The sequence below is a fragment of the Pyrgilauda ruficollis genome, unplaced genomic scaffold (genome assembly GCF_017590135.1).
Source record: "Pyrgilauda ruficollis isolate IOZ18807 unplaced genomic scaffold, ASM1759013v1 scaffold18, whole genome shotgun sequence".
Taxonomy (NCBI): domain Eukaryota; kingdom Metazoa; phylum Chordata; class Aves; order Passeriformes; family Passeridae; genus Pyrgilauda; species Pyrgilauda ruficollis.
The window spans coordinates 8,686,479-8,713,337 of NW_024516984.1; the positions used below are offsets into that span (position 1 = coordinate 8,686,479).

The following is a 26,859-nucleotide window of genomic DNA, read 5'->3' on the forward strand; positions in this document are numbered from 1 at the left end:
TGGCCGGTGTGGTGGCGATGGGTGGCACGGCGCTGTCGGGAGCGCTGTGGCTGGGGCTGCTGTGGGCCGGGAGCGGGGCCGGGGGCAGCTGCCAGGGAAAGTGCTGCCAGGGCCGGGATGCCACCTGCGTCGGCGAGGGATGGAGGGAGGGAGGTGACTACGGGACCTGCTACTGCGACGGAGGCTGCCGGCGAGCCGGGGACTGCTGCCACGACCACGGCCAGGCGTGCCCGGGTAGGTGCGTCCGCCCCCGGCCCTGGCGCGGGGGGCGCGGGGCAGGGCGGCCGGCGGGACTCGGCGCCCCCGGGCCTCTCTCCGGGTACGGGAGCTGCCTGCCGGGGCTTGGCGGGATGGAGGTTTCGCTGGGTTCAGAGCTGGGGTGTGCGGGAATGGGCTCAGAGCTGCGAGAGGGGCAGATTCCTGCCTTCCCAGCCCGGGCACCAGGCTGGGGCAGCGCCAGGGCAGAGGCAGGCTCAGGAAGGGAGACAGAAACTTTTCTCTCACTAGAGGGGAAAGGTTTCCGGATCAGCTGTAGTACAGTGACAGTCTCAAGTTATTTTACCTCTAAAATATTGTGTTACTTTTCACTCGGGCAAGTCCCAAACACAGATTGATTGCGGGGGGATGTCTGATTGCAGAGACAGCGGGGAGATTAATTTTGCACTGCCTGTGTCTCTCAGCTGATTCCTCACATCCTGACAAACAAATATCAATGAAATAATTGGGGAAGTCCCCATGGTGAGGTTTTGTCTAGGGGCATGAATCTGCAGGAATTCACTGTGAAGGCAGAGACTTTAAAATAAGCGTAGGAGCATGAGTGAGAGGGTTCTCTGCCAGGCCTCCCAGTGAGCAATAGCAAGGAGGGAAAAGTAGCCCAGTTCTACCAAACTGAGGCTCTGCTTTGTAGGTTTTCACAGTGCTGCCTCTTTCTGTGGGATTTCTATCCTTTGCAGTCTTCACAATTTGACCAGCGTCTCTGTGCCTGGGATGCAGGACGCAGTCCTTGCTTTGCAGGTGCAGTACTAGTACTCGGTCGGCTTAATGTTTCTTCCCAGCTGGCTGGATGCACGCCAGCCTACAGCCAAAAAGTCATGAGCCTCTGCTGCACAGTCCTGCTAATTAGGGTGTATTTAGCAGGCTCAGTGCCATGCTGACATAGCCACATAGCTTTGGGACCCAAGTTGGCTTACATATGCCCGGATTGGGAAGGGGGAGTACAACTCTCAGATGGTGTAGACTCATCCTAAGGGATGTAAAACTGTACGGAAGAACTCAGCAGAGCAGAACTATGACCCCAGGTCTCTAGAAGAAACATGGTCAGCTCTCCCACAGCTAAATAATCTCCTCAGAGTAACAGAAGGCAAAAAAATTTGCCACAAAGTCAGATAGAAGGTAGCATTTTTGAAATTAGCATTTTTAAAATAGATTGTTCTTTCATTCAGGAAAATCAGTAGAGGGAGAACTGGCAAGATGCTTGTCCTACAGCCACAGCATGTTGCATCTTTTCAGTAAATTAGATGATTTTTAATATTCAGTCATAAAAGGAGAGAGCTGATAAACATGCACTGTGTTAGCATTACAACAGAGCTGAAATCCTTCAAAAAGAAGCTCAGGATTGTGCTTGAGAAGTTCTAGTTTAAACACTTCCATTACCATGACTTCTGGGGTGACTTCTGGCACCTGATGATGCCTTGCTGTTATCAAGATGGTATTTTTTGTCTCAGGCTCAGTGGTGATTGCCTTGAAAGGCGTTGCATGTCTACAAGATAAGCACACCATGCTTGCACCCTCTGTGGGCGGTGGGTGCCCTAGATCCAGTCAGGAAGATGGAGTCTCAGAGGATCCTCCCTGTCTCACTGCCTCTCCTGCACCAGAGCTGGAATTTCCCACTTCAGGAAGCTAAACACACAGGGAACTATTTCTGTATTCTCTCTTGCCTGTTTCTGCCTGGTTTCACTCCCTGCACTGCCTCACTGCCCAGTTGTGTGAGCACCAATGCAAATGCAAATGCAAACAGAGGGAGCAGCACATTTTGCATTGATGGGTGTAGCATGGGTGTAGTATGTAGAATTCACTCATCCAAAATTCTAAATTTACAAGAAGTTGTTATTTTAAAAGCAAATGATCATATATACACTCTATGGCAAGTAGTCATTAACTTGTATTCTGTATAAACAGAAATTCTAATAGTTCTAAATAGTGGAAGTTCGTATCAATTTACACAAGTGTGGCTGAAAATGTTAGACTCTTTTTTGTTCCTGTTGGATGTTGAGGTCTCCCCACTGAGTCTTGCTAAATCAAAGTGTTTAATGACAACAGGGGTGTTCACTGGCATAGTTCACTGTTTTGAATATAGAGTTCAAAGCTTTAAAATAGAAATGTGAAGAAAGGTGGTCAGTGGTTCTCATGCTACTGCTTGTTTGTCAACCTGTTCACAACTCATGATTTCAGCATCTGCAGAAATGACATTTCGTCCTCTGGGGAAAGTGTAAAGTGCCTCAAGTGTAAGTTATCAAGAGATGCTAGGATGCAAGAGATGTTAGGAATCATACAAAAACATTGCTCCAAAATAAAAGAAACCACTGAAAGAATGAACATCCTAAAGCTGCCAGCAGCAGGGTTAAATTCTGTCATGTCTAGAAATCATTGTAAGTTTGGTACTTTATGAATAGATGGCTCAGCAGACGTTAATGGACTGCTGAACCCAAGTTCAACAGTTTTTAAGTAAACTTCCTTATAGTTCTAATACTGAAGAGTATTTTTGAATAAAAGAAGAATATTTTTGCAGGACGTATATTTTTGTACATAGCATTTTAAATAGGAACTACTGTCCAATGAGAAAGCCTGAGGAAGGAATCAGCTCGCCATTTGAAGTGGTTACTCTGAGAAAATCTAGAAATCCTTACATATTACAGTATATCTTGTACAGTGAACATACTACAGTCCTCCATTTTTATTTTTCCAGAGATGGTAAAAATTAAATAGAGTTTCACTCAGAAATAAGGATCTGTGTTTCATATGGAAACATATGTGTTTCATATCTGTGTTTCAGTGCTGCAAATGGAAGACAAAACCAAAGTTTTGGCTACTTGAGCTGTCTTTCATAAGATAGCAATGTAATTTTTCTGTGATTTTTTTTTTTTTAAATTTCAAGTGTTGTGTTAGCTTCCACATTTTGGTAGGTACCTGAGAACAAATCCCTTCCTTCAATTTCCTTTGACTTGCATCCTCTTCATTGTTTCAATCAATCATCATTTAACATCGTTGTGTTAACTAAGCTGAGCAAATAGCAACACAGAGAGGGATCCATAAAGATGTAGCTATGGGTCCCTGATACTTTTAGTGTGTCAAGAGATGGCACCATTCCTTTTATGTCAGCTCATGGACCCAGTCTCTGTCATGCTGAGGAATGTGGCATCTTTCCAACAAGGCACAAAATCGATCTACTGTCCCTTAATAGTTTTTGGGTACTGACTGCAAGAGGGACATTATTATACCACTGCCTAAATTCCATTCTAGCAACCCAATATTCTTATTTTTCCACATGACTAGGGCAATTCATCCTTCTTATTCTAAATCTTGATAACCATAAAATTACCATGTATTTCTGCAGATGACCAGTATTTAACTGTCAGCTTGGTTTGACTCCAGTAAGACATGAAGTCATGAAGCTTTATTTGTTATGCACTTACTCAGTCCCTTTGGGAGTTTCTTAATGGAAAATTTGATCTTAGACTTGATGTTATCTGCATATCAGGGTGCTAATATGAGATTAAAGTTCTGTGGAAATTCTTATTCATGCAGGTCATTCATGCAGCCAGGTTGGAAGAGAATCAGTTGGTGAGGATAGACAGGCTAGATAGACACTGACTGTCCTTGGATACTTGGGTAGAACTAAGATGTGTGATCAGGCATTGAAGTCTGTGCTTGTGCCATAAAATCTAGTGGAGTCAAGGACTGTGTTTGGACCCTGCAGCCGGGTGGCAAGGACTGTGAGGTCTATACTGCATTTAGTACTTGTCCTGGCTATGCCATAGTGGGGTCTGAGACATTTTTACTATCAGTGGTTTTCTTTTCTAGTTTACAGTTCTTGGAACAAACAGTCTGAGGGCTGTACTGCGACATGTCAGTGTGGTGCCTTCACAGCCACAGAGGTTGTGTCATGTACTTTGTAGTTCTGCATGTGTCTGAGGGCAGTGCCTGGTGGTGCAGTGTCCGGTGTCTGCATGTGGCAAAGGGGGCTTTTTCTGTGATTGTCCAGCACTGTTCTACAAATTGTACTCAGGAGCTGTCTGGGAACATGTTTATCAGTAAGTAGAGGAAAACACCAGAGAATACTAATTGTTGAGTAGGATGGACAGCTGGTGGCCCAGTACCCGGGGCAGCCCTGTGGTTCTGTTTTAGTGGAATTCCTTAGGGTGTGGGATGCAGCATCCTCAGCCACAATACACCTGGTGCTGTCAGGGCACTCAAAAGTGGGCGAGTTTGGTCAGAACAGCTGGTGCACAGCACAGTGAGAACAGAGGAAGAGAATTTTAGTAAAATGGTAAGGACATCTGCCAAGTAGCCTCTTTCAGAGGTTTTATCTGCTTCATGATATTGGTAGTAGTCCAAGAAATTAGAGATGTAATGACAGAGCAAACACTGCAATTTATATGTTTTATGAGAAGAGTCACAAACCCCAAAGAGGTTATCACATTCTACTCTTTCTTCCCAATGTTTTGTATTGGTAGAATCCCAGAGGGCATAAAATATTTTCCTGAAAGTCCAGTTTTGTCCCATCGCTTTCCTGCAACACTGATAAAGGATGTAACAGTGGTTAAGCTGTAAAGCTTCTTGGGGATTTAAATTGTAATCCGGAAATGCGGAAAAAAAATTGAAAGCATGTGATATGTTCCATTACAAGCTAATAAGAAATAGTACACCTGGGAAATGGGAAGTTTTATTTAACTAAATAATGAGAAGCATGACCCCAAACAATCCAGAACCAGGTTAAGATAGTTCACCCATTGATGATAATGTGTGTTTTGTACCATTCTCTAACCTGGAGCACCTACCAGGTGACCTCCAGGAAAAAAGCTACTGGGAATGGATCACCAGTCAGATTAAATGTCCTTGTAGGCCACAAGCTGAGGATGACTCATGTAAGGAAATTATTGCTTATCCTCAGAGAATTCTTCCACTTGATGGATACCCATGTGTGAGACATTTTTCGTATCTGCTCTTCCATGGCTCCTCCTGCCATGGCTGTGCAGATTTGAAGCTCCCAGGTGGAGGGGTTGTGTTTGTTCCATCACTGATCATCCAGAGATCATCTTAATCCAACCTCTCAGGGCTCAGCCTGCAGTGAAGCTTTGAAAAGCTAACTGCTTTTCTAACTGCTAGGGAAAGCGAAATTTTTTAGGTTATACAGTTTTCAAAAACAGGGACTTGGTGTTCCTGGAGATGAGGCTGAGGAAAGCAGCATCTCCATTCATGGAGATGTCAGATGGCTGTGTATTCTTTACCGTTGCATATTGTTTTAATGGAAAAATAAACTGAAGACTTCTGTGTTATGTAGCTTCTCTCTAAGGAATAATGTGTCTATCACCTGTTTTTGTTTTCTGGGAATGACACCACAAAACCTTTTCTTCCCTGCCAGAGGGAAATGCAGTTTCTTATGATTCAAAGTTTACTTTAAAAATAATGGTACTTTCCCCAGAATTTTTGACTAAGTTCAGAGGAAGTTTGTGATCCACGAGAACTGAAATTCAAATATCCAGTGGGCTGTTCTGTAGCTGGAAATGAGCAGGACCTGTGTTAAAACAGGGAAACAAAGCTGTGGCAGTGGACACAGTTCAGTGTTGAGGAAAAAGGAGTTAGAAAGTGATCTGAAGGGAATCAAGCATGCTGCTGCTTTATGTTCCAGCCTTTATACAGAATCTAGTGGTGTAGGAACTGCCGAGGAAGGTCAGACCAGTCTGGTGTAGGTAATCCATGAGCTGGTCTCTTGAGGCTTTATGCTTCAGAAGAACCCCACAGCTGTAGTGAAAGGTCTGGGATGAGGGGCTGTTTCTTTGTGGACAAGGGATGGAATAGGGAGCCAAGCATTGCAGGCAGGTTTGAATTTTCAATTTAAGTATGCAAAATCCTGGAAGAGCGTTCAAACCCATGTAAATAAAATTAGAAAAGAGAAAGTAAAAAAACCCAAAGCAAACAAAAAGCCCCTCAATATAATCTTATTATCTCAAGCTTTTGAGAGCAATTAGGATAAAACCAGAAGTCTTGACTACTAATAATGTTTTAATCCTGCTTTGCAGCTATTCCCTGTGTTGTGGGGGAGTGGAGCCACTGGAGTGGCTGTGCAGAACAGTGTCATCCCGGGCTGCGGGTCCGTAGGCGCTATGTACAACAGGAGCCTAAAAACGGTGGGGAGCCGTGTCCAGCTCTGGAGGAGAAGGCTGGCTGCCTGGAATACCTGACTTACCAGGGGGAGGACTGCGGCCATGAACACGGTATTCTCAATTTCATCTCTCTGCTGTATATTGTCTCCATCACAGCCATCATAAATTTTACTGTCAATGAATAGCAAAAAACCAAACATCTATCTGCAGTTAGCTGATTAAAATTATAATTTAGAACTTTCTACTGTCATATTGCTTTTTATTCAATAATGTTTTTTTCTAATCTGTCTTTTCTTAATTTCTGTTAAGCAAACAACTAAGCTGTTTGCATTCCTTCAGCTGGATCTAAGTATCAAATTATCTCTGTGCGAAGTTAGAACACAAATTCAGTATGAAACAGGAAACTACTCCTTGTGGGATTCCACTACATCCTGTTTCCTTACTGGCTAGATAGCATGCATTATTAGATTTTTTTTTTTTCTGAATAGAGAGGGCTTAGCTGTAGGAAGTGGGGTTGAGGTCCAATGTTGCCAACATTTTATCACTTTTTCAATAAAGTGAGCCAGCATCACCGTCCACAAGCTCCTGATTCATTCACCCACTGTTACAGTGATTGAAATATGACTCAGCTGTGCCTTGCTGTTTTACCATAACTGTTTTTTTCCTCAGTCCCTGCTTTCATAACTACCTCTGAATACGGTAAAGAAAGAAAAAGACGAGCAGCATCTTCCCTCCAGCCTTCAGACAAAGAAGCAGCAGGGTAATCTATTTATCATATGTATGTGGGTCATCTTGTTCAGTAGAAAACAGCTGTCTACAGAGAAAAATGTAATTAAATTTGCAATAATTAAACAATAAGCTATAGTTTGTACTGGTTTTCTCTCCCGCAGTTTATTTGCATGTTCTAGATATTGTTTATTACTTACTAATTGTCCTGAATTAGACATTGGGATCATGGCAGATCTGATGATAGCTGCTTTTGAAAGCCAGCAGTAAACAATGCTAAAACAAAGCTGAATGTATCCTTAGTCTGAGAAATTAGATGTAGGTCTCTGAACAATGGGGGCTGAATGGGATTGGTCTCAAGATACCTTTTTTTTTTTAAAACTGTTTGACACAAGCAGTAAGAAATTTTGTTTAGTTACCAGTAGAGATGGTAATGAAGTTTAAATTATGCTATTACTGGGTCTGTAATGCTTATAATGTTTTGTCCTGTGCTATTTTTCCTAGAACAATAAAACTCATTGATATTCTTAAAGTCTCTTTTCCATTTTCTTTCAGCAGCATAGAAGAAAAAATATGGGTTACTGAGATCTGTTTTTCAAAATAATTTGAGAATACAGAACACTACCAGAAAGTGAGATGACACATAAAACACTGGACTGGGGCATAGAATGAGAAACAGTTTGCATAATGTTTTTAAGAATCCACTCATTGGGTTAGGGTCAGAAGGAGATTTGTTAGCAATGATGATGTCTAACTTACATTTCACAAACACCACCCTTAGGATATGTAAGTCTGTTCAAAGTGCCTACTTAGCTCATGCTTTATCTCATAATTTGGTTCTTTTCCTTCTGAGCAGATACTGCGTGGAGTTCAGGACGGAATCTCTTTCCCCGCACTGTGCTTTGGAGACGCGTCCGTACGCGCGCTGGATGCAGTACCTGCGCGAGGGACACACCGTGTGCGTCGCCTGCCAGCCGCCGGCCATGAGCACGGCCACGCGGCGCTGCTCCGGAGACGGCCACAACGCACGCGGGTAAACCAAAACCCAGCACAGGAGTTTAAGCTTCTCAAGATCTCATTAAAGCTGCATTTAATGTATCTAAAAGATGGAACAGCTCAAATCGTTTGTAGAGCTCAGGTTTTATCCTTTCACTTCTCACAGAAATTGCTTTTAAAACCTAGATAAAATTGGGAAGTCATTTCAATATAAGAGTTTAAAGCTTTATTCACTATTGTGAAGAAGTGGTGGAATTTGTGTAGTGGAAGAAGACTTTTTATAGCTGTGGGCACTTTTACTTGAAAAGGGTATTTCCTGCCATAGTCCAAATCTGAGTGCAGATTTAACAGTGGTGGATTGGTACTCCCCTCAAGCATATATACCTGGTTTTTAGAAAAGTAATTGTGAAAGTAGGTATTTATTATTCAGAACTGATTTTTATTTGATCCATACATTTATTAATATGCATACTACTTAATACCTATACAACCAGCTACTCAACCCACCATTCTGGATATTCCACTTAGGAATATCATGTCTGCTCCAGAAAGCATTTTAAGAGCTAGATAAGTTTAATAAAGTCTTACATGATTAAACAAATCAAATCTTCTGACATTTTATACAACACAATCCAGTAACACTAAATACACAGCTTTTACTCTTCTAATTTCATATTTGTCTCATTTCAGAGATAAAATCTTACACTGGGAAGCAATTGGCAACTCTCAGTGCCAAGGAACCTGGAAGAAGATCCGGCAGCTGGAACACTGTTCCTGTCCCCTGGTGCATAGTTTTATTTTTACATAAAAGTTTAAAAGACCTTTAAAATTGCAACAAAAAGACTAAGAAAATTAACACCAATGCCAAGAAACCTGTATATTTCTGCTGCATTTTCTGGAGCCTTAAAAAATTTTAAATGAGTCAGGACTTTGGCAGAATCATTTCAGGAAATTCTCTCTGCCTTAATACAAAATGCGAAGACTGATCTCTGTATTAGAACACTAGAAGCACATTACCATGTTTCTCATTTGTAATTAAAGAGCTAATGTTTCTAACCACAGTAGTTGCTTTCCTTAAGTTCTCCATCTTTACTGGCCCTAGCCCTGTCTCCAGGCACTGCTCCTACTCAGTAGTGCGCCAGCCAAATATTTTCAAGTCTGAGAATAGTTACTGTCAACATTTAAGAGCAAGGATGAATAAAAATGACATTTTTGAAAGCTAAAACTGATTTCAGTTTAGGTACTTTGTTCCTCTCCAGTATCATCTAGACAATTTTTTACACTCTAATTGTGTAAGTATTCTTCCTCTACACTGCAGTTTCCACATTCAGCCACCTTCATGAAGACATAGACCTAGTCAGCATTGTTAAGGAATTGGTCTCCTCAGAACTTCATGTCAGTAATACACAGTGTAACTTTTCTGGCAGATGAACCTAGAAAAGGCTTTTGTAACTAAGGCCTTGGCTAAGAGTAAAAAAATTACTAGTTAAAAATGCTCATCTACCATGATTAGTATAGGAACCTGCAATGTCTGAGCACTGGCAAGACTGCTATGCAGGTTGAGAAAATTTCCTGTTACAACAGGCAGCATCTCCATGCAACATAAAGACTTCCTGGAAGAAGCCATAGAGTCTCTTAGCAAGAATGAGGAAAGTGATCTGCTTGAGGTTCTGTCCACAATAAGAATGTGTTGTGAAACAAGCCTTTGAACTGCATTTTACCATTTTAACATAATGAAAGCAAGCCTCCAAAACAGAATGCAGGGATTATTTTAATACTTTCTGAACATTTCAGACTTCATAACTGTATGTTTTCATTTTTAATAGGGAAAATTATCTCAGACAGCTTTGTTTTAATATGACCAATTCAGACAGGTGCTTTTTCTTATAAGGTTCTTTGAAAATAAAAACCTTAGCCAAGAAAAGAAGGTACAGAAAATATCTGAATTCAAGGGATTTCACTTTTAAAAGAACGCTGTATTATGTTAGTTCATGTCACTAGATTCACACCAGTATGACAGTGGAAAGCATGAATTTTCTGAGATTGTGGAAATCTCTTCCAAATGATCTGAATCCAGAGATACAGGCTAGTGCCATCATCCATCTGTTCCACTCTCCCATGAGCAGGAGAGTTGCAGTGGCCAGCAGAGACCTTGATTAAAGTGTATATTTGCTGTCACTGACAGTGTAGACTCATTATTGAGACCCACTTGGGCCATGTGTTTTTGAGCTTTCCCTTTCCTGCCGGTCTGGAAGAAGTCACTTGTCAAGACAAGGTAGGTGGCACAAGCTAACCAAGAGTTGCTAAGTGCTAGTACAATAGTGTTCCTTTCCATGTAAAAAATTAACCAGTCCCTTTGTTATTTAAAAATACAACATTATATGAATTTACACTTTTTAACTGCAGAAAAAACCCCAAGAAACCATCATCTCATAAAATTAGCAATACTAATACATACATATCTTTTGTAAAACTTACAGAAATGTCAAGTTGGATCTTAATTTGAAAGTGAAGCAAAACTAATTAGAATGGGTTATATGGCAGGAAGTAAAATTATGAAAAGGTCAATCTAAAAAGAGATACAGCCCTTTAAAAATACAGGACACCTGACTTTTTATTAGCCTCTATCAAACTAAAGATGTTGCCAGTCAGATCTAATACTCCTATTTACATAACAGACATTTCTTAAATCACTGCAAGCATTTTCACATTTCAGAATCTAGGTTATCTATTATTGCATGTCGCAAAAAAGGCCAGACTTTACATTTAAGTCATCATTAGCAGAGCAGGTGAGCTTACACAAATGTTTTATACCTGTTATTATTCTGTTTCATGTTTTAGGACAGCAGCACTGCTGGACACTCTGAGACTAAAATAAGATGTTATTCTGAAAGGTACAGTAGGTCCTCATGTAGGGAAAGGTCAAGAAGAGTTGGTTCCTGTAGTCAAATCAGCTTTGTTTGATCTTGCTCAATGTTCTCCACCGGTCTTTCAACATGACACTTGTTCGGTTGTTGAAGTTACCATGGACTAAAATTTTAGCCCAGTTACCCACTCCAAACGCCTTCACTCCCGATTTCAGCTCCAAGTCTTCTTTTTCAGTCCATTTCTAGGGCAAGAAAAATACCAGATATATGAACAGAGAAAGATATTAATGTGAGTGCTTATAGCAAACATAAAAGCAAGTTTTCAAACAGCTCTCTAGTTATTAGAATACAGATGTCAGAGGGGTTTTTTGAGCACCGTATCTTGAAACTAGAAATAAATGATAAATTTGTAATTGAACCGGTAGGGCTTTATGGGGGCTCCCGTAGGGCATCTGTGTTAATAAAGCCTTGGGTTAATTGGAGTAACAGGATAGAAAGTAAAAAATGTTTATAGAACATTACAAGAGCAAAAAGAATTGTAAATGGCTGAATCTGATGGCCTAAAATTTATAGCTTGGTGGAATAAAAGAAAGGTTGGTTTCCAAGAGTATGTATAAAACTTTCTCTTGTAAGTAACAGATCACTTCCAACTATCAAATGGATAAATGGTGTTGGCTACAGAGCAATAGGGAACATTAGAGAAACATGTTATGGCTCACCTTTACAACTGAAACCTTCAAAATTGTAAAGAACTGGGCAGAAAGGGAAATGCAGGTGCAAAGAAATAGCCTCAACTTAAAGCCAGCTAGTAGATCTGATAAGTGCCAGGAAACGTGAATTACAGTGGAACAAACATGACTTAACTCTGAAAATAATGTACCCAATGGAAATGTAAATTTTATGGCTGCTGCCATTACAGAAATGCATACCCTCCTGCTTGTGCACAAAGGGAGGATGAGCAGCAGGAACACCTAGCCTTGTCAGTGGCACAAGAACCCATGTCTATGCAAATAGGAAGAAAAATAAATTTATTTCTTAATGATGTGGAAGCCTTCTGGGATCTTTAAAAGATTCTGCTCTTGTAAGCATCATCAGTACAGTCTCTGGCCAGGTGACAATTTTAAGTGCTAAGTGGATTTATTCCAGCTTAATGCAAGTATCAGGGCCTCTTCAGTAAACTCTGATCACTGACAAACCTCACTAAGCAGTGAAAGAATTACAAGTAATAGTAGTTCAACTGTATTGCTAAACAGTTAGGAACCTAAAACTTCTCTAAAGTAGTTTACCCTTTATCAAAAATACTTCCTTTTTCTAATTCTTCCTGTTCCACTGATCTTTTGCAACATTAGCAGTGAATAGCTTTTTTTTCTACTATTATTAAAAGGGCAGAGATTCCATTGGAATAATGTAGTTCACCTCATTTCAGAGCATGCCAGAAAACGTTACTAAATAAAATCTTTATTCAAGTAACACAGTTATGCTTGACCTACAGCACCAGATAATTCAAATACTTTAATCAAAAGAGACAATCACAACTCTTGTTACTTGCAATGATTAATTACATTTGCTGTTAAAAGGGTTGTTGTTGTTAGCTTGTTTTGATTTTTAATTGCTCACATTGAGCTTTTTTAAAACATAAATTTCTTCCCTTTTTTTGTATAAATGAGGGCCTGCTTTACAGGTAAATCAGGGACTGACTCATTTTCTTTTCACTGAGGAACAGAACAGGGCAATAACTTTCCCCCTGCCCCACTCGCTGACAAGCTCTCTGTCCCCTCTGGGACAGAATTTATGTAGATTCCAGCTTTGCACATTACAAGACTGGTTGAAAGCCTGGACATAATGCAGCACTACGCTTGAGCTCACATCAGCACAGCGCCTGGTCCACAGCAGCGTGACATCTGGCCAGCTCTGAACACCAGCAGAGCAAGCTTGAGTTTGCCAGGCAGAATGTGGAGACATTCCCTCACAAATCTGAAGATACTGTTATTCTTTTGAGTCAGTTCTGCTCTAGTAACCTGTTTTTCTTTATGCATTATGGGACTCTGCTCTGAGTTTTCTCCTTCAGCTTTAAATATATGGATTTTTTTTTTCCATAAAAGTCTGACAAAATTCTGAACACTCAGATTTTAAGACCCATTGTTTAATTTAAATCAAGTATGATCCAGATTTTAGACAACTCAAAGGACTTGCCATATAATTACTGGATATAAATTTGAGTACAAACAGTTCCCTAAATTCTGTGACACTTGCATCCCCTAATTTAGGAATGAGAAAATAAAGTATGTGTCCTTTCAATAGCACTGCAGATTGTTCTATGCAGCTAACTGAAAACACTGAAATGAAAGGCTGAAAATGGGCACTGAACCATTGCAATGAAATGCCATTTACAAAACAAGAGCAAACAATGCCAACATTGAATGAGGGACTACATGGAAAAGGAAGTTCTAGAAGTCAACAGCTCTGACATTCATTGCATTCTTTCATGCATGTGGACAATTTTATAACCCAGATGATTAAGTAGAGGAGCAGATTTATTGTTTAAAAGGCCAATTATCATTGCTTTCTATAAAACATTTATGAGGTCTTAGTGGTAGGGAGTAAGGCATAAATATAACAGAGGGAGCAGATGCCTACAACTTTTCTAAGTGTCGAAAGAAACACAGTTCTGAATCTTAAGTTTCATTTAAACTCTTTTAAAATTTTCAATGCCCCTGTCAGATGCAGTTCTCCACAAATTTAGTCTTTATATGTCAATTAAGGTTGAACTATAACAACATAATTAAGCAAACAACTCCTATTTTTTTCTAACAAGATGTGTGTGTAAGCCCTAGACCTAGACACAGTGCTTGTAGGTGACCCCGTAACAGACTAGCTCAGCATAAAATTATGTGACTATAAAGCTTTCATTAGCTCTGTGTCATTGTGGTCCAAATAGTTTAATTCTTGATGTTGAAAACAAGCTTGATAGAAGTGTTCATGCTTAACAGCAACTGGCTAACAAGGTACCTATCCAAGTATATGCTGGAATAAAGTAATTTTGTCTTTAAAGGCAAAAAGCAAATCCAGTAAGTGATGCCTATATATATATATTTTTTTTAGGGCACTGGTTTTATCTGCAGCTTTTAAAGAGATTGTCAGTGATCTAACCATTCCTGAGATTTGTGAGAAAGTGAAAAACTTATAGAGGCTTAAACCTCAAGGATAGATGAGGTCTCATTAAGACTTTGACCTATTTGAGGACAGCATGTAACTGAAGATTTAATAAGTACATAACTTCAGTAAGAATGCTTAAAGAAATAGGAGTAAGTACAACTCTCCTCTAGAAAAAACAAAATAAGCAGATTTGGTCTTCCCTGTTATATGAAAAATGAAATTTCAAAATGAAACAGCTCACATCATATATCAAAATGGATATATGATGATAACTTGCACTATTAGCTAAACAGAAAGACTCCACATTGCTTCCTAAGAGATATTATGAAGAGGAATCCAACAACAGCAATACATATATTTAATGTTAATTTCTTCAATTAGGATAAAATGCTGAACACTTATGGAGGAAAATTGGCTATAATAAAAAAAATCAGCTTGAAACACCCCAACATCAAATCAGCTTCAAATTGCATTCTATTAAGGCACACACTTCTGCACGCCCCACCAATGGGAATTCTAGCATCAGTGAACACAGTAGCGTTATTTTAGTGTAACTCAGTGAAGTAGGCTTACCCATGAAGAGTGCACAAATGACCATTTGAAATGTAGCATTATAAAAAGAAACAACCATTTGGTTTATAAAAACTAGAGTAGTTTCCTAAGTAAATATGTTTTTACATCACATAAAAAAAGTATTGAATTATAAAATTGCTAAATCTTAACTTTCTATGCTGGAAAACTCTGATAATTGCCCAAAATTTTCACAGGCAAATGACATCCTGAATTCTTTAATTCAAACTGTGGAGAGAATTATTTATTTCACACTAAGCTTTGGTAATGGTGTATGTCAACAAATAAAAGCCTTGGAAGCATTAGCAACAACAATATTTCAGACAGTAAAAATATGTTATATTTCCTGTCTTTAAAAAGAAAGGGACTGTAACAATTTCAGGAACTGTAGCACTCGAATAATCAACAGAATCTTAAATCTAAGCACTAGATTTAAAAATTAGATTAAAGCTGAGAAAAATATTCTGTGGACACAGATTCATTTTATCTCCATTTAGAAGAGAGAATAGGTACAAACCTGTCTTTTTCGGCTACATGCAAAAGAAACTCCATTGTTTTCCACATTTTGCATGTCGTTAAGACCTAGAAGACAGTCAATATAAATCCAAAACAATGAGGAGTCAACATCAAGGCAGCAGTTTTGCATTTTACCATTTACACCTGACAAGAATGTACATTAGTTTGATATGCTTTGACAGACTGGGAAAATTTTAGTGTCTCTTTACATATATTTTTATAAATGAATACAAATGAATCTTGCCATAGTCCAAGGGTTTCAAAAAATAGGCTATTCCAAAAACCCACCACAATTTCTATACAATAGAGCTTACAGAAGAATTATATTTTAAATACAGGTAAAAATTGGTACATAATAATAAAACATTTCATTTTGGTAAAAACATTTTTACTATATGCACTACTCTCCTTTTACTTAGAATTGGAAGTAGCAACCAATCAGAGCTATGATCCTTTGTACACAAATTCCATCATTTCCAAGTTGATGTATCAGGTTTTAACTGTGGCAAGCATTCAAGGCATCTTAAGTGTTTGTCCTTCCATGTACAACATGGCCACATGCAGGAACTATAACATCATCTCACTGTGGTAAGAGGGTGCTAATGGTCTTAAGAACTTACTTATAACTATTGTATTATCTGTGTTAGGCTTTTAAGAAGTAATACCAGGAAATCACACAAACATCCTGACTTTGTACATTTACAGTGCAATTTGTTTTTCCAATCAGCTAACTTCTTTAGTTCCTTCCCAATTAAGTTATCTAGCACAAAATTCAGAAAGAAATGAATTTCAGTAACTCCTCTGTGCTTTCTTTTGCACAGAATACCATAACTCCTGTAAACCAACCAAGCAAACCAGAAAATAGTGAATGATTTTGCAGAATTAATTGCTAGAGAACCTTAAGCCCCTTCCCAGCTTCCTAAATATGGCAACCACCAAATTTGCGTTTGTGCAGAAACCATACACAGCTTGGAGTGTTTTTATCCACCACAACTGCATTAATACAATCGCATGGGATAGCGGTTAGAAATAAGTGATTGACATGACTGTTTTGAATATGTAAAAATAAACTAATACTCACTCTGAAGAACTCTGCTGTCTTTGAGCTTCTGTCCTGAACGTTTCCTGCAAAGAACACAGATCTTTAGTAAAAATACAAAGAACTTGATAAAAAGTCTGTGACCAGAGTAATAAAACCAAAATTTTTTACCTTGCTATGAGTTTTTTTATGTCTCCAGATGACAAACTTGTGATACACTGTTTCTCTTTCACCAATCTTAAAAAGAAAAGACAAAAAGATTGTTTCCTAAGCAGCAACTTGCTGTTTATACGATTCAACAATATTTAAATAAAAGAAAATTTTAAAACTTCTCTACAGAAGGAGTGGCATAAAATCAGTAACTGCATCAATGCATTCACCCTCTTAACCTTGCCTCCCTATACCTGGAGGAGAAATACAGAATCTGCTGAGTTGGAAGGGACTCACAAGGATCATTGAGTTCAGCTTTCAGCCCTGCACAGACATCCCCAGGAGTCACACCATGTGCCTGAGACCACTGTACAAATGCTTCTTGAACTGTCAGGTTTGGTAATGTGACCACTTCCTTGGGTAGCCTGTTCCCAAGATATTTAAGTTGAAGAAAGAAGCATTTTGTGCTTCTATTTTTTCATTACGAATTATTTCCATAGGTTTTTTTGAACGAGTCTTTCATCATATCTCTCAGATGTGTCAGGAGCTGCCCTTCCAGAAAAACAAAAAAATCTTATGACTTGTCTTCCTCTATATTGTCTGCATCAGTTTTCTTAATTAAACGATGCCAAGTATTCCAAGTAAAAAAAATGAAGAAATACAGACTCTATCCCAGCTAAAGTCAGCAATTTAAATTTATTCTCCCTGAACAAGTGGAGATAAACCTAGAATACTAGCATTTTCCAAAATAATCATGTAATTGTTCTGAAGGTTTGCACTGTCAGAATCAGGAAGCAACATAACTATTTCCCTTCACACTAGTATCATAAAGGGATCAGCTGTAGGAAAACTGCAAGACTGATCCCATTTCCTTATTCTTTTTCTTCTTGAGATGACCTATAGCCTGAAATTAGATCTAAAAGGAGTTCAATCAAGCATTAAAAAAGCAAAGTATTTTCTGTGCTTATATTATTATAGACTAACAGATGTTTAAACTGCAAATTGTGCAACTTCACAAATAATTAAACTTAATGACAAGCTTTTTCATGTAAATGCCAAAAGTAACAACCACAGAAGAACACAAATTTAAAGAAAATAGGGAATGTGCCTGTAGTAATTCTCTATTGGACAGCAGTTTGGAATTTAACATCCCCCCCTCTTTTACCTGCTCTTTGATCTACAAGTTTCACGTTACTGTCCAAGCACATCCCTTAGCAGTATAATTCTTAATACAAACCTTTGTTTTGTCTCCAAATCACTTTTGCCATTTTCAATGACTTCCACAGGTCTGTTTTGCAACGCTGTTGCTCCCAACCCTTTGGATGCCACATGTTTTGTGGCTTCCTGTGAGAAATGTAAATGATATCTTAAAATTAAAGCCAGGCAGTACCCAGATAGGAGTTTGCACTAAGATTAATATGTATACTTTTTATTAGAACTAGCAGTGCTTTCAGAGGTATTAACATTAAAGTAAGTAGTTTCAAAACAAGTTTAGCATGTTAAGTTGACATCCATAAAGATCTTTATCAACTAATAACTTGGAGAAATTTTAGTCATAGCTGCAATTGATTTTTATATGGACACAAAGAAATACAACAAATAGTTGCATAATGAGTGAACTTAAAAATGTGTTAAGTAAATTGCAGAACTTAACTAAGACTACAAATACTATGAAAGTACTCCAAAGTCTGGTTTTTATAACTAGGATAGAAACTAAAACTGACAGGTGTCAAGTTTATCTAGTTCTGTAGCACATGGCAGGACAAAGCACACATGTAATATGTTCAAAAGACATGTCTAAGCAGACCTGAGGCTTGTAATATAACCTTTTTTGCACTGGCAAAAAACATTTCTAACATCCTGCTTAAACTGCTAGCCACAAACTAAGATTATTTCTCCTTCATTGCCAAGAGAAGGAAGTAGTAATTCATTACTCCTTATAGAGTACCTAAAAGGGGCCTCCTACACTGAATAAAGGTGGGACAAACTTCTTACCAGGGCCTGTAGAGGTAGGACAAGAGTTAATAGTTTTAAATTAAAAGAGGGTAGATTTGGACTAGATATAAGGAAGAACTTTGTTTTGTTTATGATGAGAGTGGCAAAACGTGGAATATGCTGCGCAGCAAGGTGGTTGATGTCTGATCCCTGAAAACCTTCAAGGCCGGGTTGAACAGGGCTCTAAACAACCTGATCTAATTAAAGATGTCCCTGCTTATTGCAAGTGGAGTCTTTAAAGACTCCTTTCAATCCAAACTATTCTATGATTATACTTCTACATCTGGCACTAGAAGAAAGAGAAACTAGCAGTTAAAGCTAGAATGTTCTTCTCCAGAGAAGACAGAGTGCACTGCTGGGAAACTGTGTGCTGCACAGAAGTGGGAATTCCTCACAAAGCTGTCTCCTCCGTGTGCCAGAATAACTCTGTTCAAAGTAATATTTGCAGTGTGGGTGCAGACAGTAGGACAAACGTGCAGGCATTGGGGATGCAGGCAGTGACAGCCTTAGGCTTGTTAGTATGGAATTCTGGGCCTTCTCTGACACCTCCAAGCCTCCACTTCCTCTTAGACTCAAAGAAAGAGCCTTGAAAAATAAACTTGAAAACTGACATTCAAGTGAAACCATTAAAAAGTATTCCTTGTATTATACTTAGAGTGTATTTAATAAGTTGTCCAATTTCTCTGGTAAGAAAATGAAAAACACAGAGGAACTTCAGGATTGTTTATTTAAAATTTGCTTCTTATTACCTTTAGATGACTGTGCTTTTGTAATTGAATAATTCAATATTCTTTTATACGAAGTAAACATAAGAGAAATTCTTTACAATCCTCCTGAAGATGAACTGAAGAAGGAATGTTGTTCTTGCCAATTTTAAATCACTTTTGAGTAAGACTGTTTGTAAGGAACATTTGTATTTACAGGAAAACAGCAATAATAGTTTTCTATCTCCTAATTCCCCTGACATTCCTAAAGCTTTTATCCAAATTAACAGATCTTGATTTTTTTTATTTTTAGTATGGGAAGTCATGTTGGCTTAAATAAAATAAGCATTAAATATAAAGCTACATTTTTACGGAGTGCCATATCAGAACTGCATATCTTAAACAGATCTTGTTTTAACTACACTATTGTCCTAACTATTTTTCTAATCAAAACAGTTGTGGAAAAAACATTCATAGAAGATAATTAAGAGGAGTCTCTTTCCTACTAACTTTCTCCAAGACATATTAACTAAAACAAAAAGGTTGAAAATAAGACAATCCAAAGTTTCCTTTTCATCTAATACAGTAACTGAATATTGCCTAAACAACTCCCTTGGAAGGATAAATCTATTTAATTGTATCAGGTAAATTTTTTCAAAAGTTTTAAAATACTTTCAACATACCTGTACTAAGAAGTTAGTTTCATTTTCTTTCATGAAAAGTTCAATGTAGGACTTGATTTTACTTATCAAAAGACTGTAACTGAAGCTTTGGAGAAGAGGAACATATGGATCCTTTGTTTTAATTATGGTTGTCAGCTTCACCCTTAAAGGCTAAGAAAAGCACAGCTTTATACAACAGGAATCCTGCAGCAAACTTGGTATCTATGCTAAACAGGAAACACAGAAAGCTAAACATGATGATTATACAGTTTTCTGACTATCCCTATACAACTTCATGCTGCAGTTTGAAACAGTTCTAGAGTCAACTAGATATAGCACCAGGTATTTACCTTATTGCTCAGTAAATGGTAAAGTGCAACTGACCAGAGATTTACATTTTCATTTCCTTTATGAATAACACTGGAAGCAGGATTGTCAGTGGAGGAAAAACACTCAGAAAAAGCCACCCATTACTCGGTTCTCTCTTCCCATTTGCTGCCTCAGAAAGACTGCCATTGGAAAGGGTGTACAGCGTTCAGAAGGATAACTTAGTACAGCAACATTAAGGATACATCAATACTGATAATTAGAAATTCACATTTTGTCTGCCAATCCCTCTGAATTTTACAGCAGCCAATACAGCCAGAGAATTATCTTCTGTGTATAGGCTGCATTTTTATTTATGAATTTGAGTACTATTACCACAATCTACACTTTCCAAACATCCAATTGCTCTGAATGGAAGTGTATCTCAACACTAAGTTATACACAGGCTACTACTTGCACAGAACATGTGTCCTAATATACCAGTTGAAGATATAGGAAGCATTTTTAACTTCTTTTCACCTACAGTTCTTCTGTTGCTCTTTTCTCCACTCCAGCAAATTCAAGTGTGTGCACTATTATATTAGAGTGATATTCACTCAAACTTGCAACTTGCTGAATGATGCAGTCAACTTCAAACCAGGAGGTGGCCTAACACAGATGTTGTCTTTTGCAGTCAGAGGCATAATAGCATTCAGTCTATACTACAGAAGTGAATGAGTTTTTCTTCCCTGGGATGCTTTGGTACATAGAACACTAATTAGAGGTGACAAACAAAGTCCACTACAACAGAAATCAGCAAATTGGCTATTAGCAGTCAGCACTATCAAATTCCCAGAATTTGTAGTGCCGTCTCACTCCTCATATGAAGTGGAAGAGGGGATGAAGGACAACTGCTGCAAAAAGCATTTTACTCCCACAAAAATCATCCAGTATGTCTATCAATCTCGTGGCCACAAATTTCCTTTTGTATTTTGAAATGACATAGGTATGAAAGTGACTGCACAGACAATAATGAGATTGAAGTTATGCAGGTAGGATTTGCTAGCTTCGCAACCAACTCCCCTCTTTATCCTCTGAAAGTCAAGAGCTGCTAAGGCAATTTAAACAAGTTACTACCTTATCTGATTCAGAGTCTGTGAACAGCCTTTCAAGAACTTCAGCAGCTTCCTTGAAATATCTGTTTTCCATATAGACTGCTACAATCTACAAGAAATACAATTAAAATATATTATTAAATACTTTCCACCTGAGATTCAGAAAAAGCAAGAGAATTCACAATTCTACAGTTTTCTAAGACTTCAAAAATTCAGATGATTTTATATTTAAGAGTTACTGACACATATCTACTTCTAACAGTTAGTTCTGAAATTAGTTTTGAAATTTATTTCAATTGGTATCTTTTTCAGATTGGCAGCTTTTGAAAAAATTTTAACTGGTACAAACAGGACCCATATGAGATAGAAAAAAGGTCCCCTGTACAGATGTATTTACTCTGTATTACAACTGAAAATTCAGTTCAGTCTGCTAACAGCCCAAGATTTTTGTAAAAAGGGCTCTGTTTTAGTAGGATATAATAGAATTTTTAAGGTTGGAAAAGACCTTTAAGGTCATCAAGTCCAACCATCAACCTAGCACACACTACCATGCTCACCATTAATCCATATCCTCAAGTGCCATATCCGTGGTTTTTTTTTAAAACACTTCCAAGGATAGCATCTCCAGCACTTCCCTGGGCAGTCTGCACCAATGCTGGGCAACCCTTTGTGTGAAAAACCTAAACCTCCCCTGGCACAACCTGGGGCCATTTCCTCTCATCCTGTCACTAGTCACCTGGGAGGAGAGACCAACCCCCACCTGGCTACAACCTCCTTTCAGACAGTTGTAGAGAGTGACAGGGGCCGCCCTGAGTCTCCTTTCCTCCAGGCTAAACACTCCCAGCTCCCTCAGCTTCTCCTAGTAACATTTGTGCTCCAGACCCTTCACCAGCTCCACTGCTCTTCTCTGGACACTCTCCAGCACCTCAGTCTTTCTCGTCCTAAGGGGCCCAGAACTGAACACAGGATTCAAGGTGTGGCCTCAGCAGTGCTGAGCACAGGGGACAATCCCTGCCCTGGTCCTGATGGCCACAGTGTTCTGGATACAAGCCAGGATGCCACTGGCCTTCTTGGCCACCTGTACACATGCTGGCTCTTGTTTAGCTGCTGTTGATCAGCACCCCCAGGTCCCTTCCTGCTAGACATATTTCCAGCTACTCATTCCCAATGAGTAGGTAGCATCCTGAAGAATTAAGTCACACAGACCTGAATTTGAATCAAGCGACGAATTTGTTCATGAAGTTTTTCCAGTTTAATTTCTTCCCTTTCAAGTAAAGTCCAGAAAGACAGAGCAGATTCCAAAGGTGAAATTCTTTGATCATTTTCAAGCTGTAATCCTTAGAGAGGGAAAAAACCAAAGTACTTATAAAAATTAAAGGATAAAGTTAAATAGATTACAGTAAGCAGTAAAGCAATAGATTACAGTATGCAGTAAAGTAACATGTACTATACAATTTCAATTCCTTTTTCCTCAATTTTTAGGTGTGTTTAAGAAATGTGAAGCAACTGTCTTCATTTCAGAGACTGGTTCTTCCTACCCTTGCTAGTAACATTACTGCTGCATTTTCAGGGGTTATGTCAGCTAATCATTGTTCACTTAAAATGCCACTTGCAATTAGGTATTTGGTCTGGCATCAATAATACATTAAACTTAGCATGAGATTTTACAATGTTTGATATTGATACTATTAATTTTGTAATATAATCACCATGCTAAGTAGTTTGTTTTTTTCTTCCTGAGTCTATTTCCATGTCTTAACTTTGTTGTATTTGAAGTGCTTAAACTGAGAGGGAAACTCAAACAGGTCTACACAGGAGTGTCACTTAAAAAGCAGAAGCAGCTCCCCATGCCAGTGTACTGCTGTGCCAACACCAAGGTTTGTGCAAACTCCCAGCAAAGGATCAGTGACCAGTTCTGGCAGAAATCTAGCCTAGCCAAATATCCATCCCCTTAACACTCTCAAGCAGTTTCCCAGTTTGGCCATTGCGCACCTGCACAAGTGAGTGTGCCAATGTAACAGATGCAGGAGGAGCTGGCAGGCACGCAAATGCTTTTTCCCATGGCACTGCCAGCTTAATTCAAGATGTTCACTGAACTACAGCCTCACTTATGCCTTCATTTTATGGTATCAGCAGAATCTCTCTCAATAACTTACTCCTTTTATTAAGTATTTTTCAGACAGAAAGTAACCAATTTACACAATACTGAAGAGATAAAAATTATTTTATATCCACTACAATGTCAAACAGTGACATTTCAAACAGAATTATGTGCATATATACACATAACTAAAACAAAAACGTGTTTCTCTAATTATTTTCTCTATCAAGTAACATGAAACTTGATACTGTATATTTTAATGTAAAAACAGTGTTTAGCTCTTAGAGAGCTGAAACAGCCTACTCTGTGATCAGTGCAGATCAAATATTTTAATAACTAGAAAAATAGGAAAGCTGCCATATATTAGCTTTCCATGTACACTGTGCAGCTACACCTGATGTAATACCTACTACACATATGCAGTCTTCCTCAGCATACAGATTATTCTCTACTGATAAGATAAAAAAGCACAATGAAGTCATATTCTCAAATGTTATATACAATAATATAATTTAGAGCATTAGCACAAAAATTACATAATTTGTATAGTATTTTAAATAATTTGATGAACTATTTTAAATATTAGAATTTGATTCCCAAGCTAAACTAAATCAGGATGACGTAATACATGATAAGCAACATAGGGAATTTAATTGTATAAAAACAAGACATTGTGGCATTGCTAGGCTAGAATACACTTTTTTCTTCCATGCTTATGCTTTCAAGACTGCTTCTGAACTCTTTAAATTCCAAGGAGTTTTATCAAACAGTGAAAAAAAAAAGAAGTTAAAGTCCTCCAGAAACTCAAACAAAATCATCTTGGCTAAACCAACAAGTTGTAAATGCAGCCAGAGGATATGGTAGTGAGTAAGAGCCCCAAGGACTTGCTGCTAGCTGAGAGTCTTTCAGTCTTCTGTAGGAAACATGGGCAGTCATCCTTTTCATCTGTCTTCTCAGTCCTGCTGTCTGTCCTACTTTAATCTCTAGAGTTAAATGTGCAGAAAAGAACACATATCCTGAGTTTTAAACTTGCAAGTATTGCTCACTAAGAGCTAGTCAGTCCTTTCCAGTATATTTCTTTTGTTGATACTACTCTGACAAAAAAACTCTGGTAATTTAAGAAGTATATGGTCATTCAAACTCCATGCAGGTAAGTCAGCACAGAGTAACACCAGTCCTGCAGACAGCTCAGCCACATGTGTAATAAAGACAGTCCAAAATGCGAAATTCATTCAATTTATTTATATATAGCTATATCTGTAGATAAAAGCATATATAGCTATGCATTGTAACAGCTATGTGAAAGCATATCTAATACACTTCTGTAGAAGTTCATACAACTGTTTTTAAACAAGTGAAAAAAAGAATCAGAGTATTTACCAAGGCTTTTTCCTTGTGCAATTCTTATCAAAAGCTGGCAGAGATATACCGTTTTTTTCTGATGTGGAGGTATTTGGGAGAGGCCACTAATAAGAGCTGGAAAAGAAGAGAAAAGTTCAGTCAGTCTTGCTCCAGCACTGCCACAGTGTGGCTAGATATATACTAAACACTGTGTTACCAGATTTCAGTAAATTTCTAATTCCTTAAGAAACCCATGAAGCCCACTTAATTAGTATTCTTCCTTGCTAAAACAACTAAAATAATATTTAAGGGCTTGACCAGAAGAATATATCCTTTTCTGAAGAAACAGCAGAATTAATCACAGGCTTATATTCATCCAATTCAAAGACCATAGTATTAAATATAGGGTTTTTTTTTTGGTAAGTAGGGTACTACAAAAGACAGCTGTCTGCTCCAAAGAACACTTCTAGGGAATGCCCACAAACCACCAGCCACAGGCAGACTGGTAACACTTACATGTTGCTATAGCAACTTACAGAACTAAAGCAGTAAAAGTGACATGGAAAGCTTACTCAGAAATGTAAATTTATAAGGGAAATCCTCCTTGCAAGGCTAGAAGGTCACAAGGATTATTACATATTTTAAAATGGGAGCTATCATGAGTTTATTCCCATCATTCAGGTTAGTGTGAATTTCTTATGCTAATATGCTAGATAGAGTAATTTATCTTCACAGCATAATACAGAGCCATTCAAAATGAAAAGAGAATCACAGAATAGATGGGGCTCAAAGGAGCTGCTGGGTATCATCTGGAACCACTGCCTTCCTACCTTTCTGCACTTGCTTCAGTTTGAATTGACTTTCTTGTTGACAGCCAATCATTATTTCTGTAGGGTCTCCCTTTGACACTTGCAAGAGTAACAGCTCTGTTTTTCTATGAAAAAAACACACCTGCTTCTCTATTACAATCTTATGACTGTGCTTAGCTTTTCCCAAAGACTTTTACAATATTGACTTTATAATCTTAGAGTGCTAAATTCTTTCCTCTGTTGCTGAACAGAGTAGGAAGAAGTTCAAAATTTGCTATTACTTCTTATTCCACATGACATTGAATTCTGTACAACTTAATTAATAGTTTCTACTAATACACAGTCTTTCCAGGAGATATGTTCAATCTGCTTTTGCACTGACAGTGTCTCTGCTTCCCACCTTCACTAAACTTCAGTACAATGCTCCTACTGAGTTGCAGTCCAAAGGCCACACATCAAGAAGAACCATACATAATTTAATCTAGCAGCCCCCTATTCAAAGTACTTTAGTAAGTTATCATTAGATTTCTTACCATATCCCATATCAATCTTAGTAATAATTCTGCATGCCAGTGTATTCCACTCTTTGCAGAAGTTTAAATAAGTCCTACTACTACATTCACCTGAGTCAAAAACACGTACACGGACAAAATATCCCCCAAAGCTCTAACCTGGTATCCTCAGGAAAACTGCTTCTTACAGAAAAAAGCATCATAAATCCATCAAATTTATCTGAGACGCAGACATTTACTTCTAGTTGTCAACCACTTTCGCTCTAAAGCTTATTTCTCATTTTAAATGTATGTTTTTCCATTCAAAACCCAGACTTCATTTCATCTCATCTCTGTCTGCCAGACCATAGTTCTCTGAAATATTTCCAGCACTGCTGCATTGCTACCGTGCGCGAGTGCTGCCGATACCACCCAAGCCCCACAGGCTCCCCGGTAGCCCGGCGATCTCCTGAGGCCCCCGAAAGAGCTGAGCATCACCCCCAGCGCTGCTGACCACGGTGGTCGACGGGCTACGAGCGCTTTAGCGCTCCCACGGCCCGGAGTGCGGGAGGCAGCCGCCCCCGAGGCCCCTCAGGATTCGCTCTCCCGGAGCGGCTCTGGAGAGCCCCGAACCGCCGCCGCTCCTCACCCTGCGCAACGTCCCTCCACCGCCAGAACTCCGCCCCGCTCTGCTCTGCGAAGTGCCGGCACAGGCAGGAGCAGGCGAATTCCAGCATCCATTCCGCGGCCACGGCCTCCAGGGCCTCCGGCGGGGCCGAACTGGCGGAGCTGCTGCCGCCGTCCGGCGCGTCCTGGCCCACCGCCGCCATCTTCAAACCGCGCGCCAACGGCTGCCAGCCCCGAGTTTCACCGCGCCTCAGCCAATCAGAGCAATCGCTCCGCCCCGCCCCCGCCGCATCCAATCAGCAAGG

General features: G+C 39.0%; 2 protein-coding genes across 2 annotated transcripts; one reads left to right on the forward strand and one right to left on the reverse strand.

The window, feature by feature from the left end:
* Positions 1–17: 17 nt before the first annotated feature.
* On the forward strand, positions 18–9,262 carry SBSPON (somatomedin B and thrombospondin type 1 domain containing). Its single transcript, XM_041464474.1, has 5 exons — positions 18–234; positions 6,300–6,494; positions 7,053–7,143; positions 7,966–8,142; positions 8,796–9,262. The coding sequence occupies exons 1-5, from the start codon at positions 18–20 to the stop codon at positions 8,911–8,913; spliced, it is 798 nt and encodes a 265-aa protein (XP_041320408.1). The 3' UTR covers positions 8,914–9,262.
* A 1,793-nt stretch (positions 9,263–11,055) lies between these two features.
* Positions 11,056–26,757, reverse strand: TERF1 (telomeric repeat binding factor 1). Its single transcript, XM_041464392.1, has 10 exons — positions 26,577–26,757; positions 24,667–24,762; positions 22,392–22,522; positions 21,208–21,294; positions 19,786–19,935; positions 17,641–17,747; positions 16,425–16,490; positions 16,296–16,339; positions 15,216–15,280; positions 11,056–11,214 (listed from the first exon to the last, which is right to left on the reverse strand). Exons 1-10 carry the CDS (start codon positions 26,755–26,757, stop codon positions 11,056–11,058), a joined length of 1,086 nt encoding a protein of 361 aa, XP_041320326.1.
* Between the last annotated feature and the right edge of the window lie 102 nt (positions 26,758–26,859).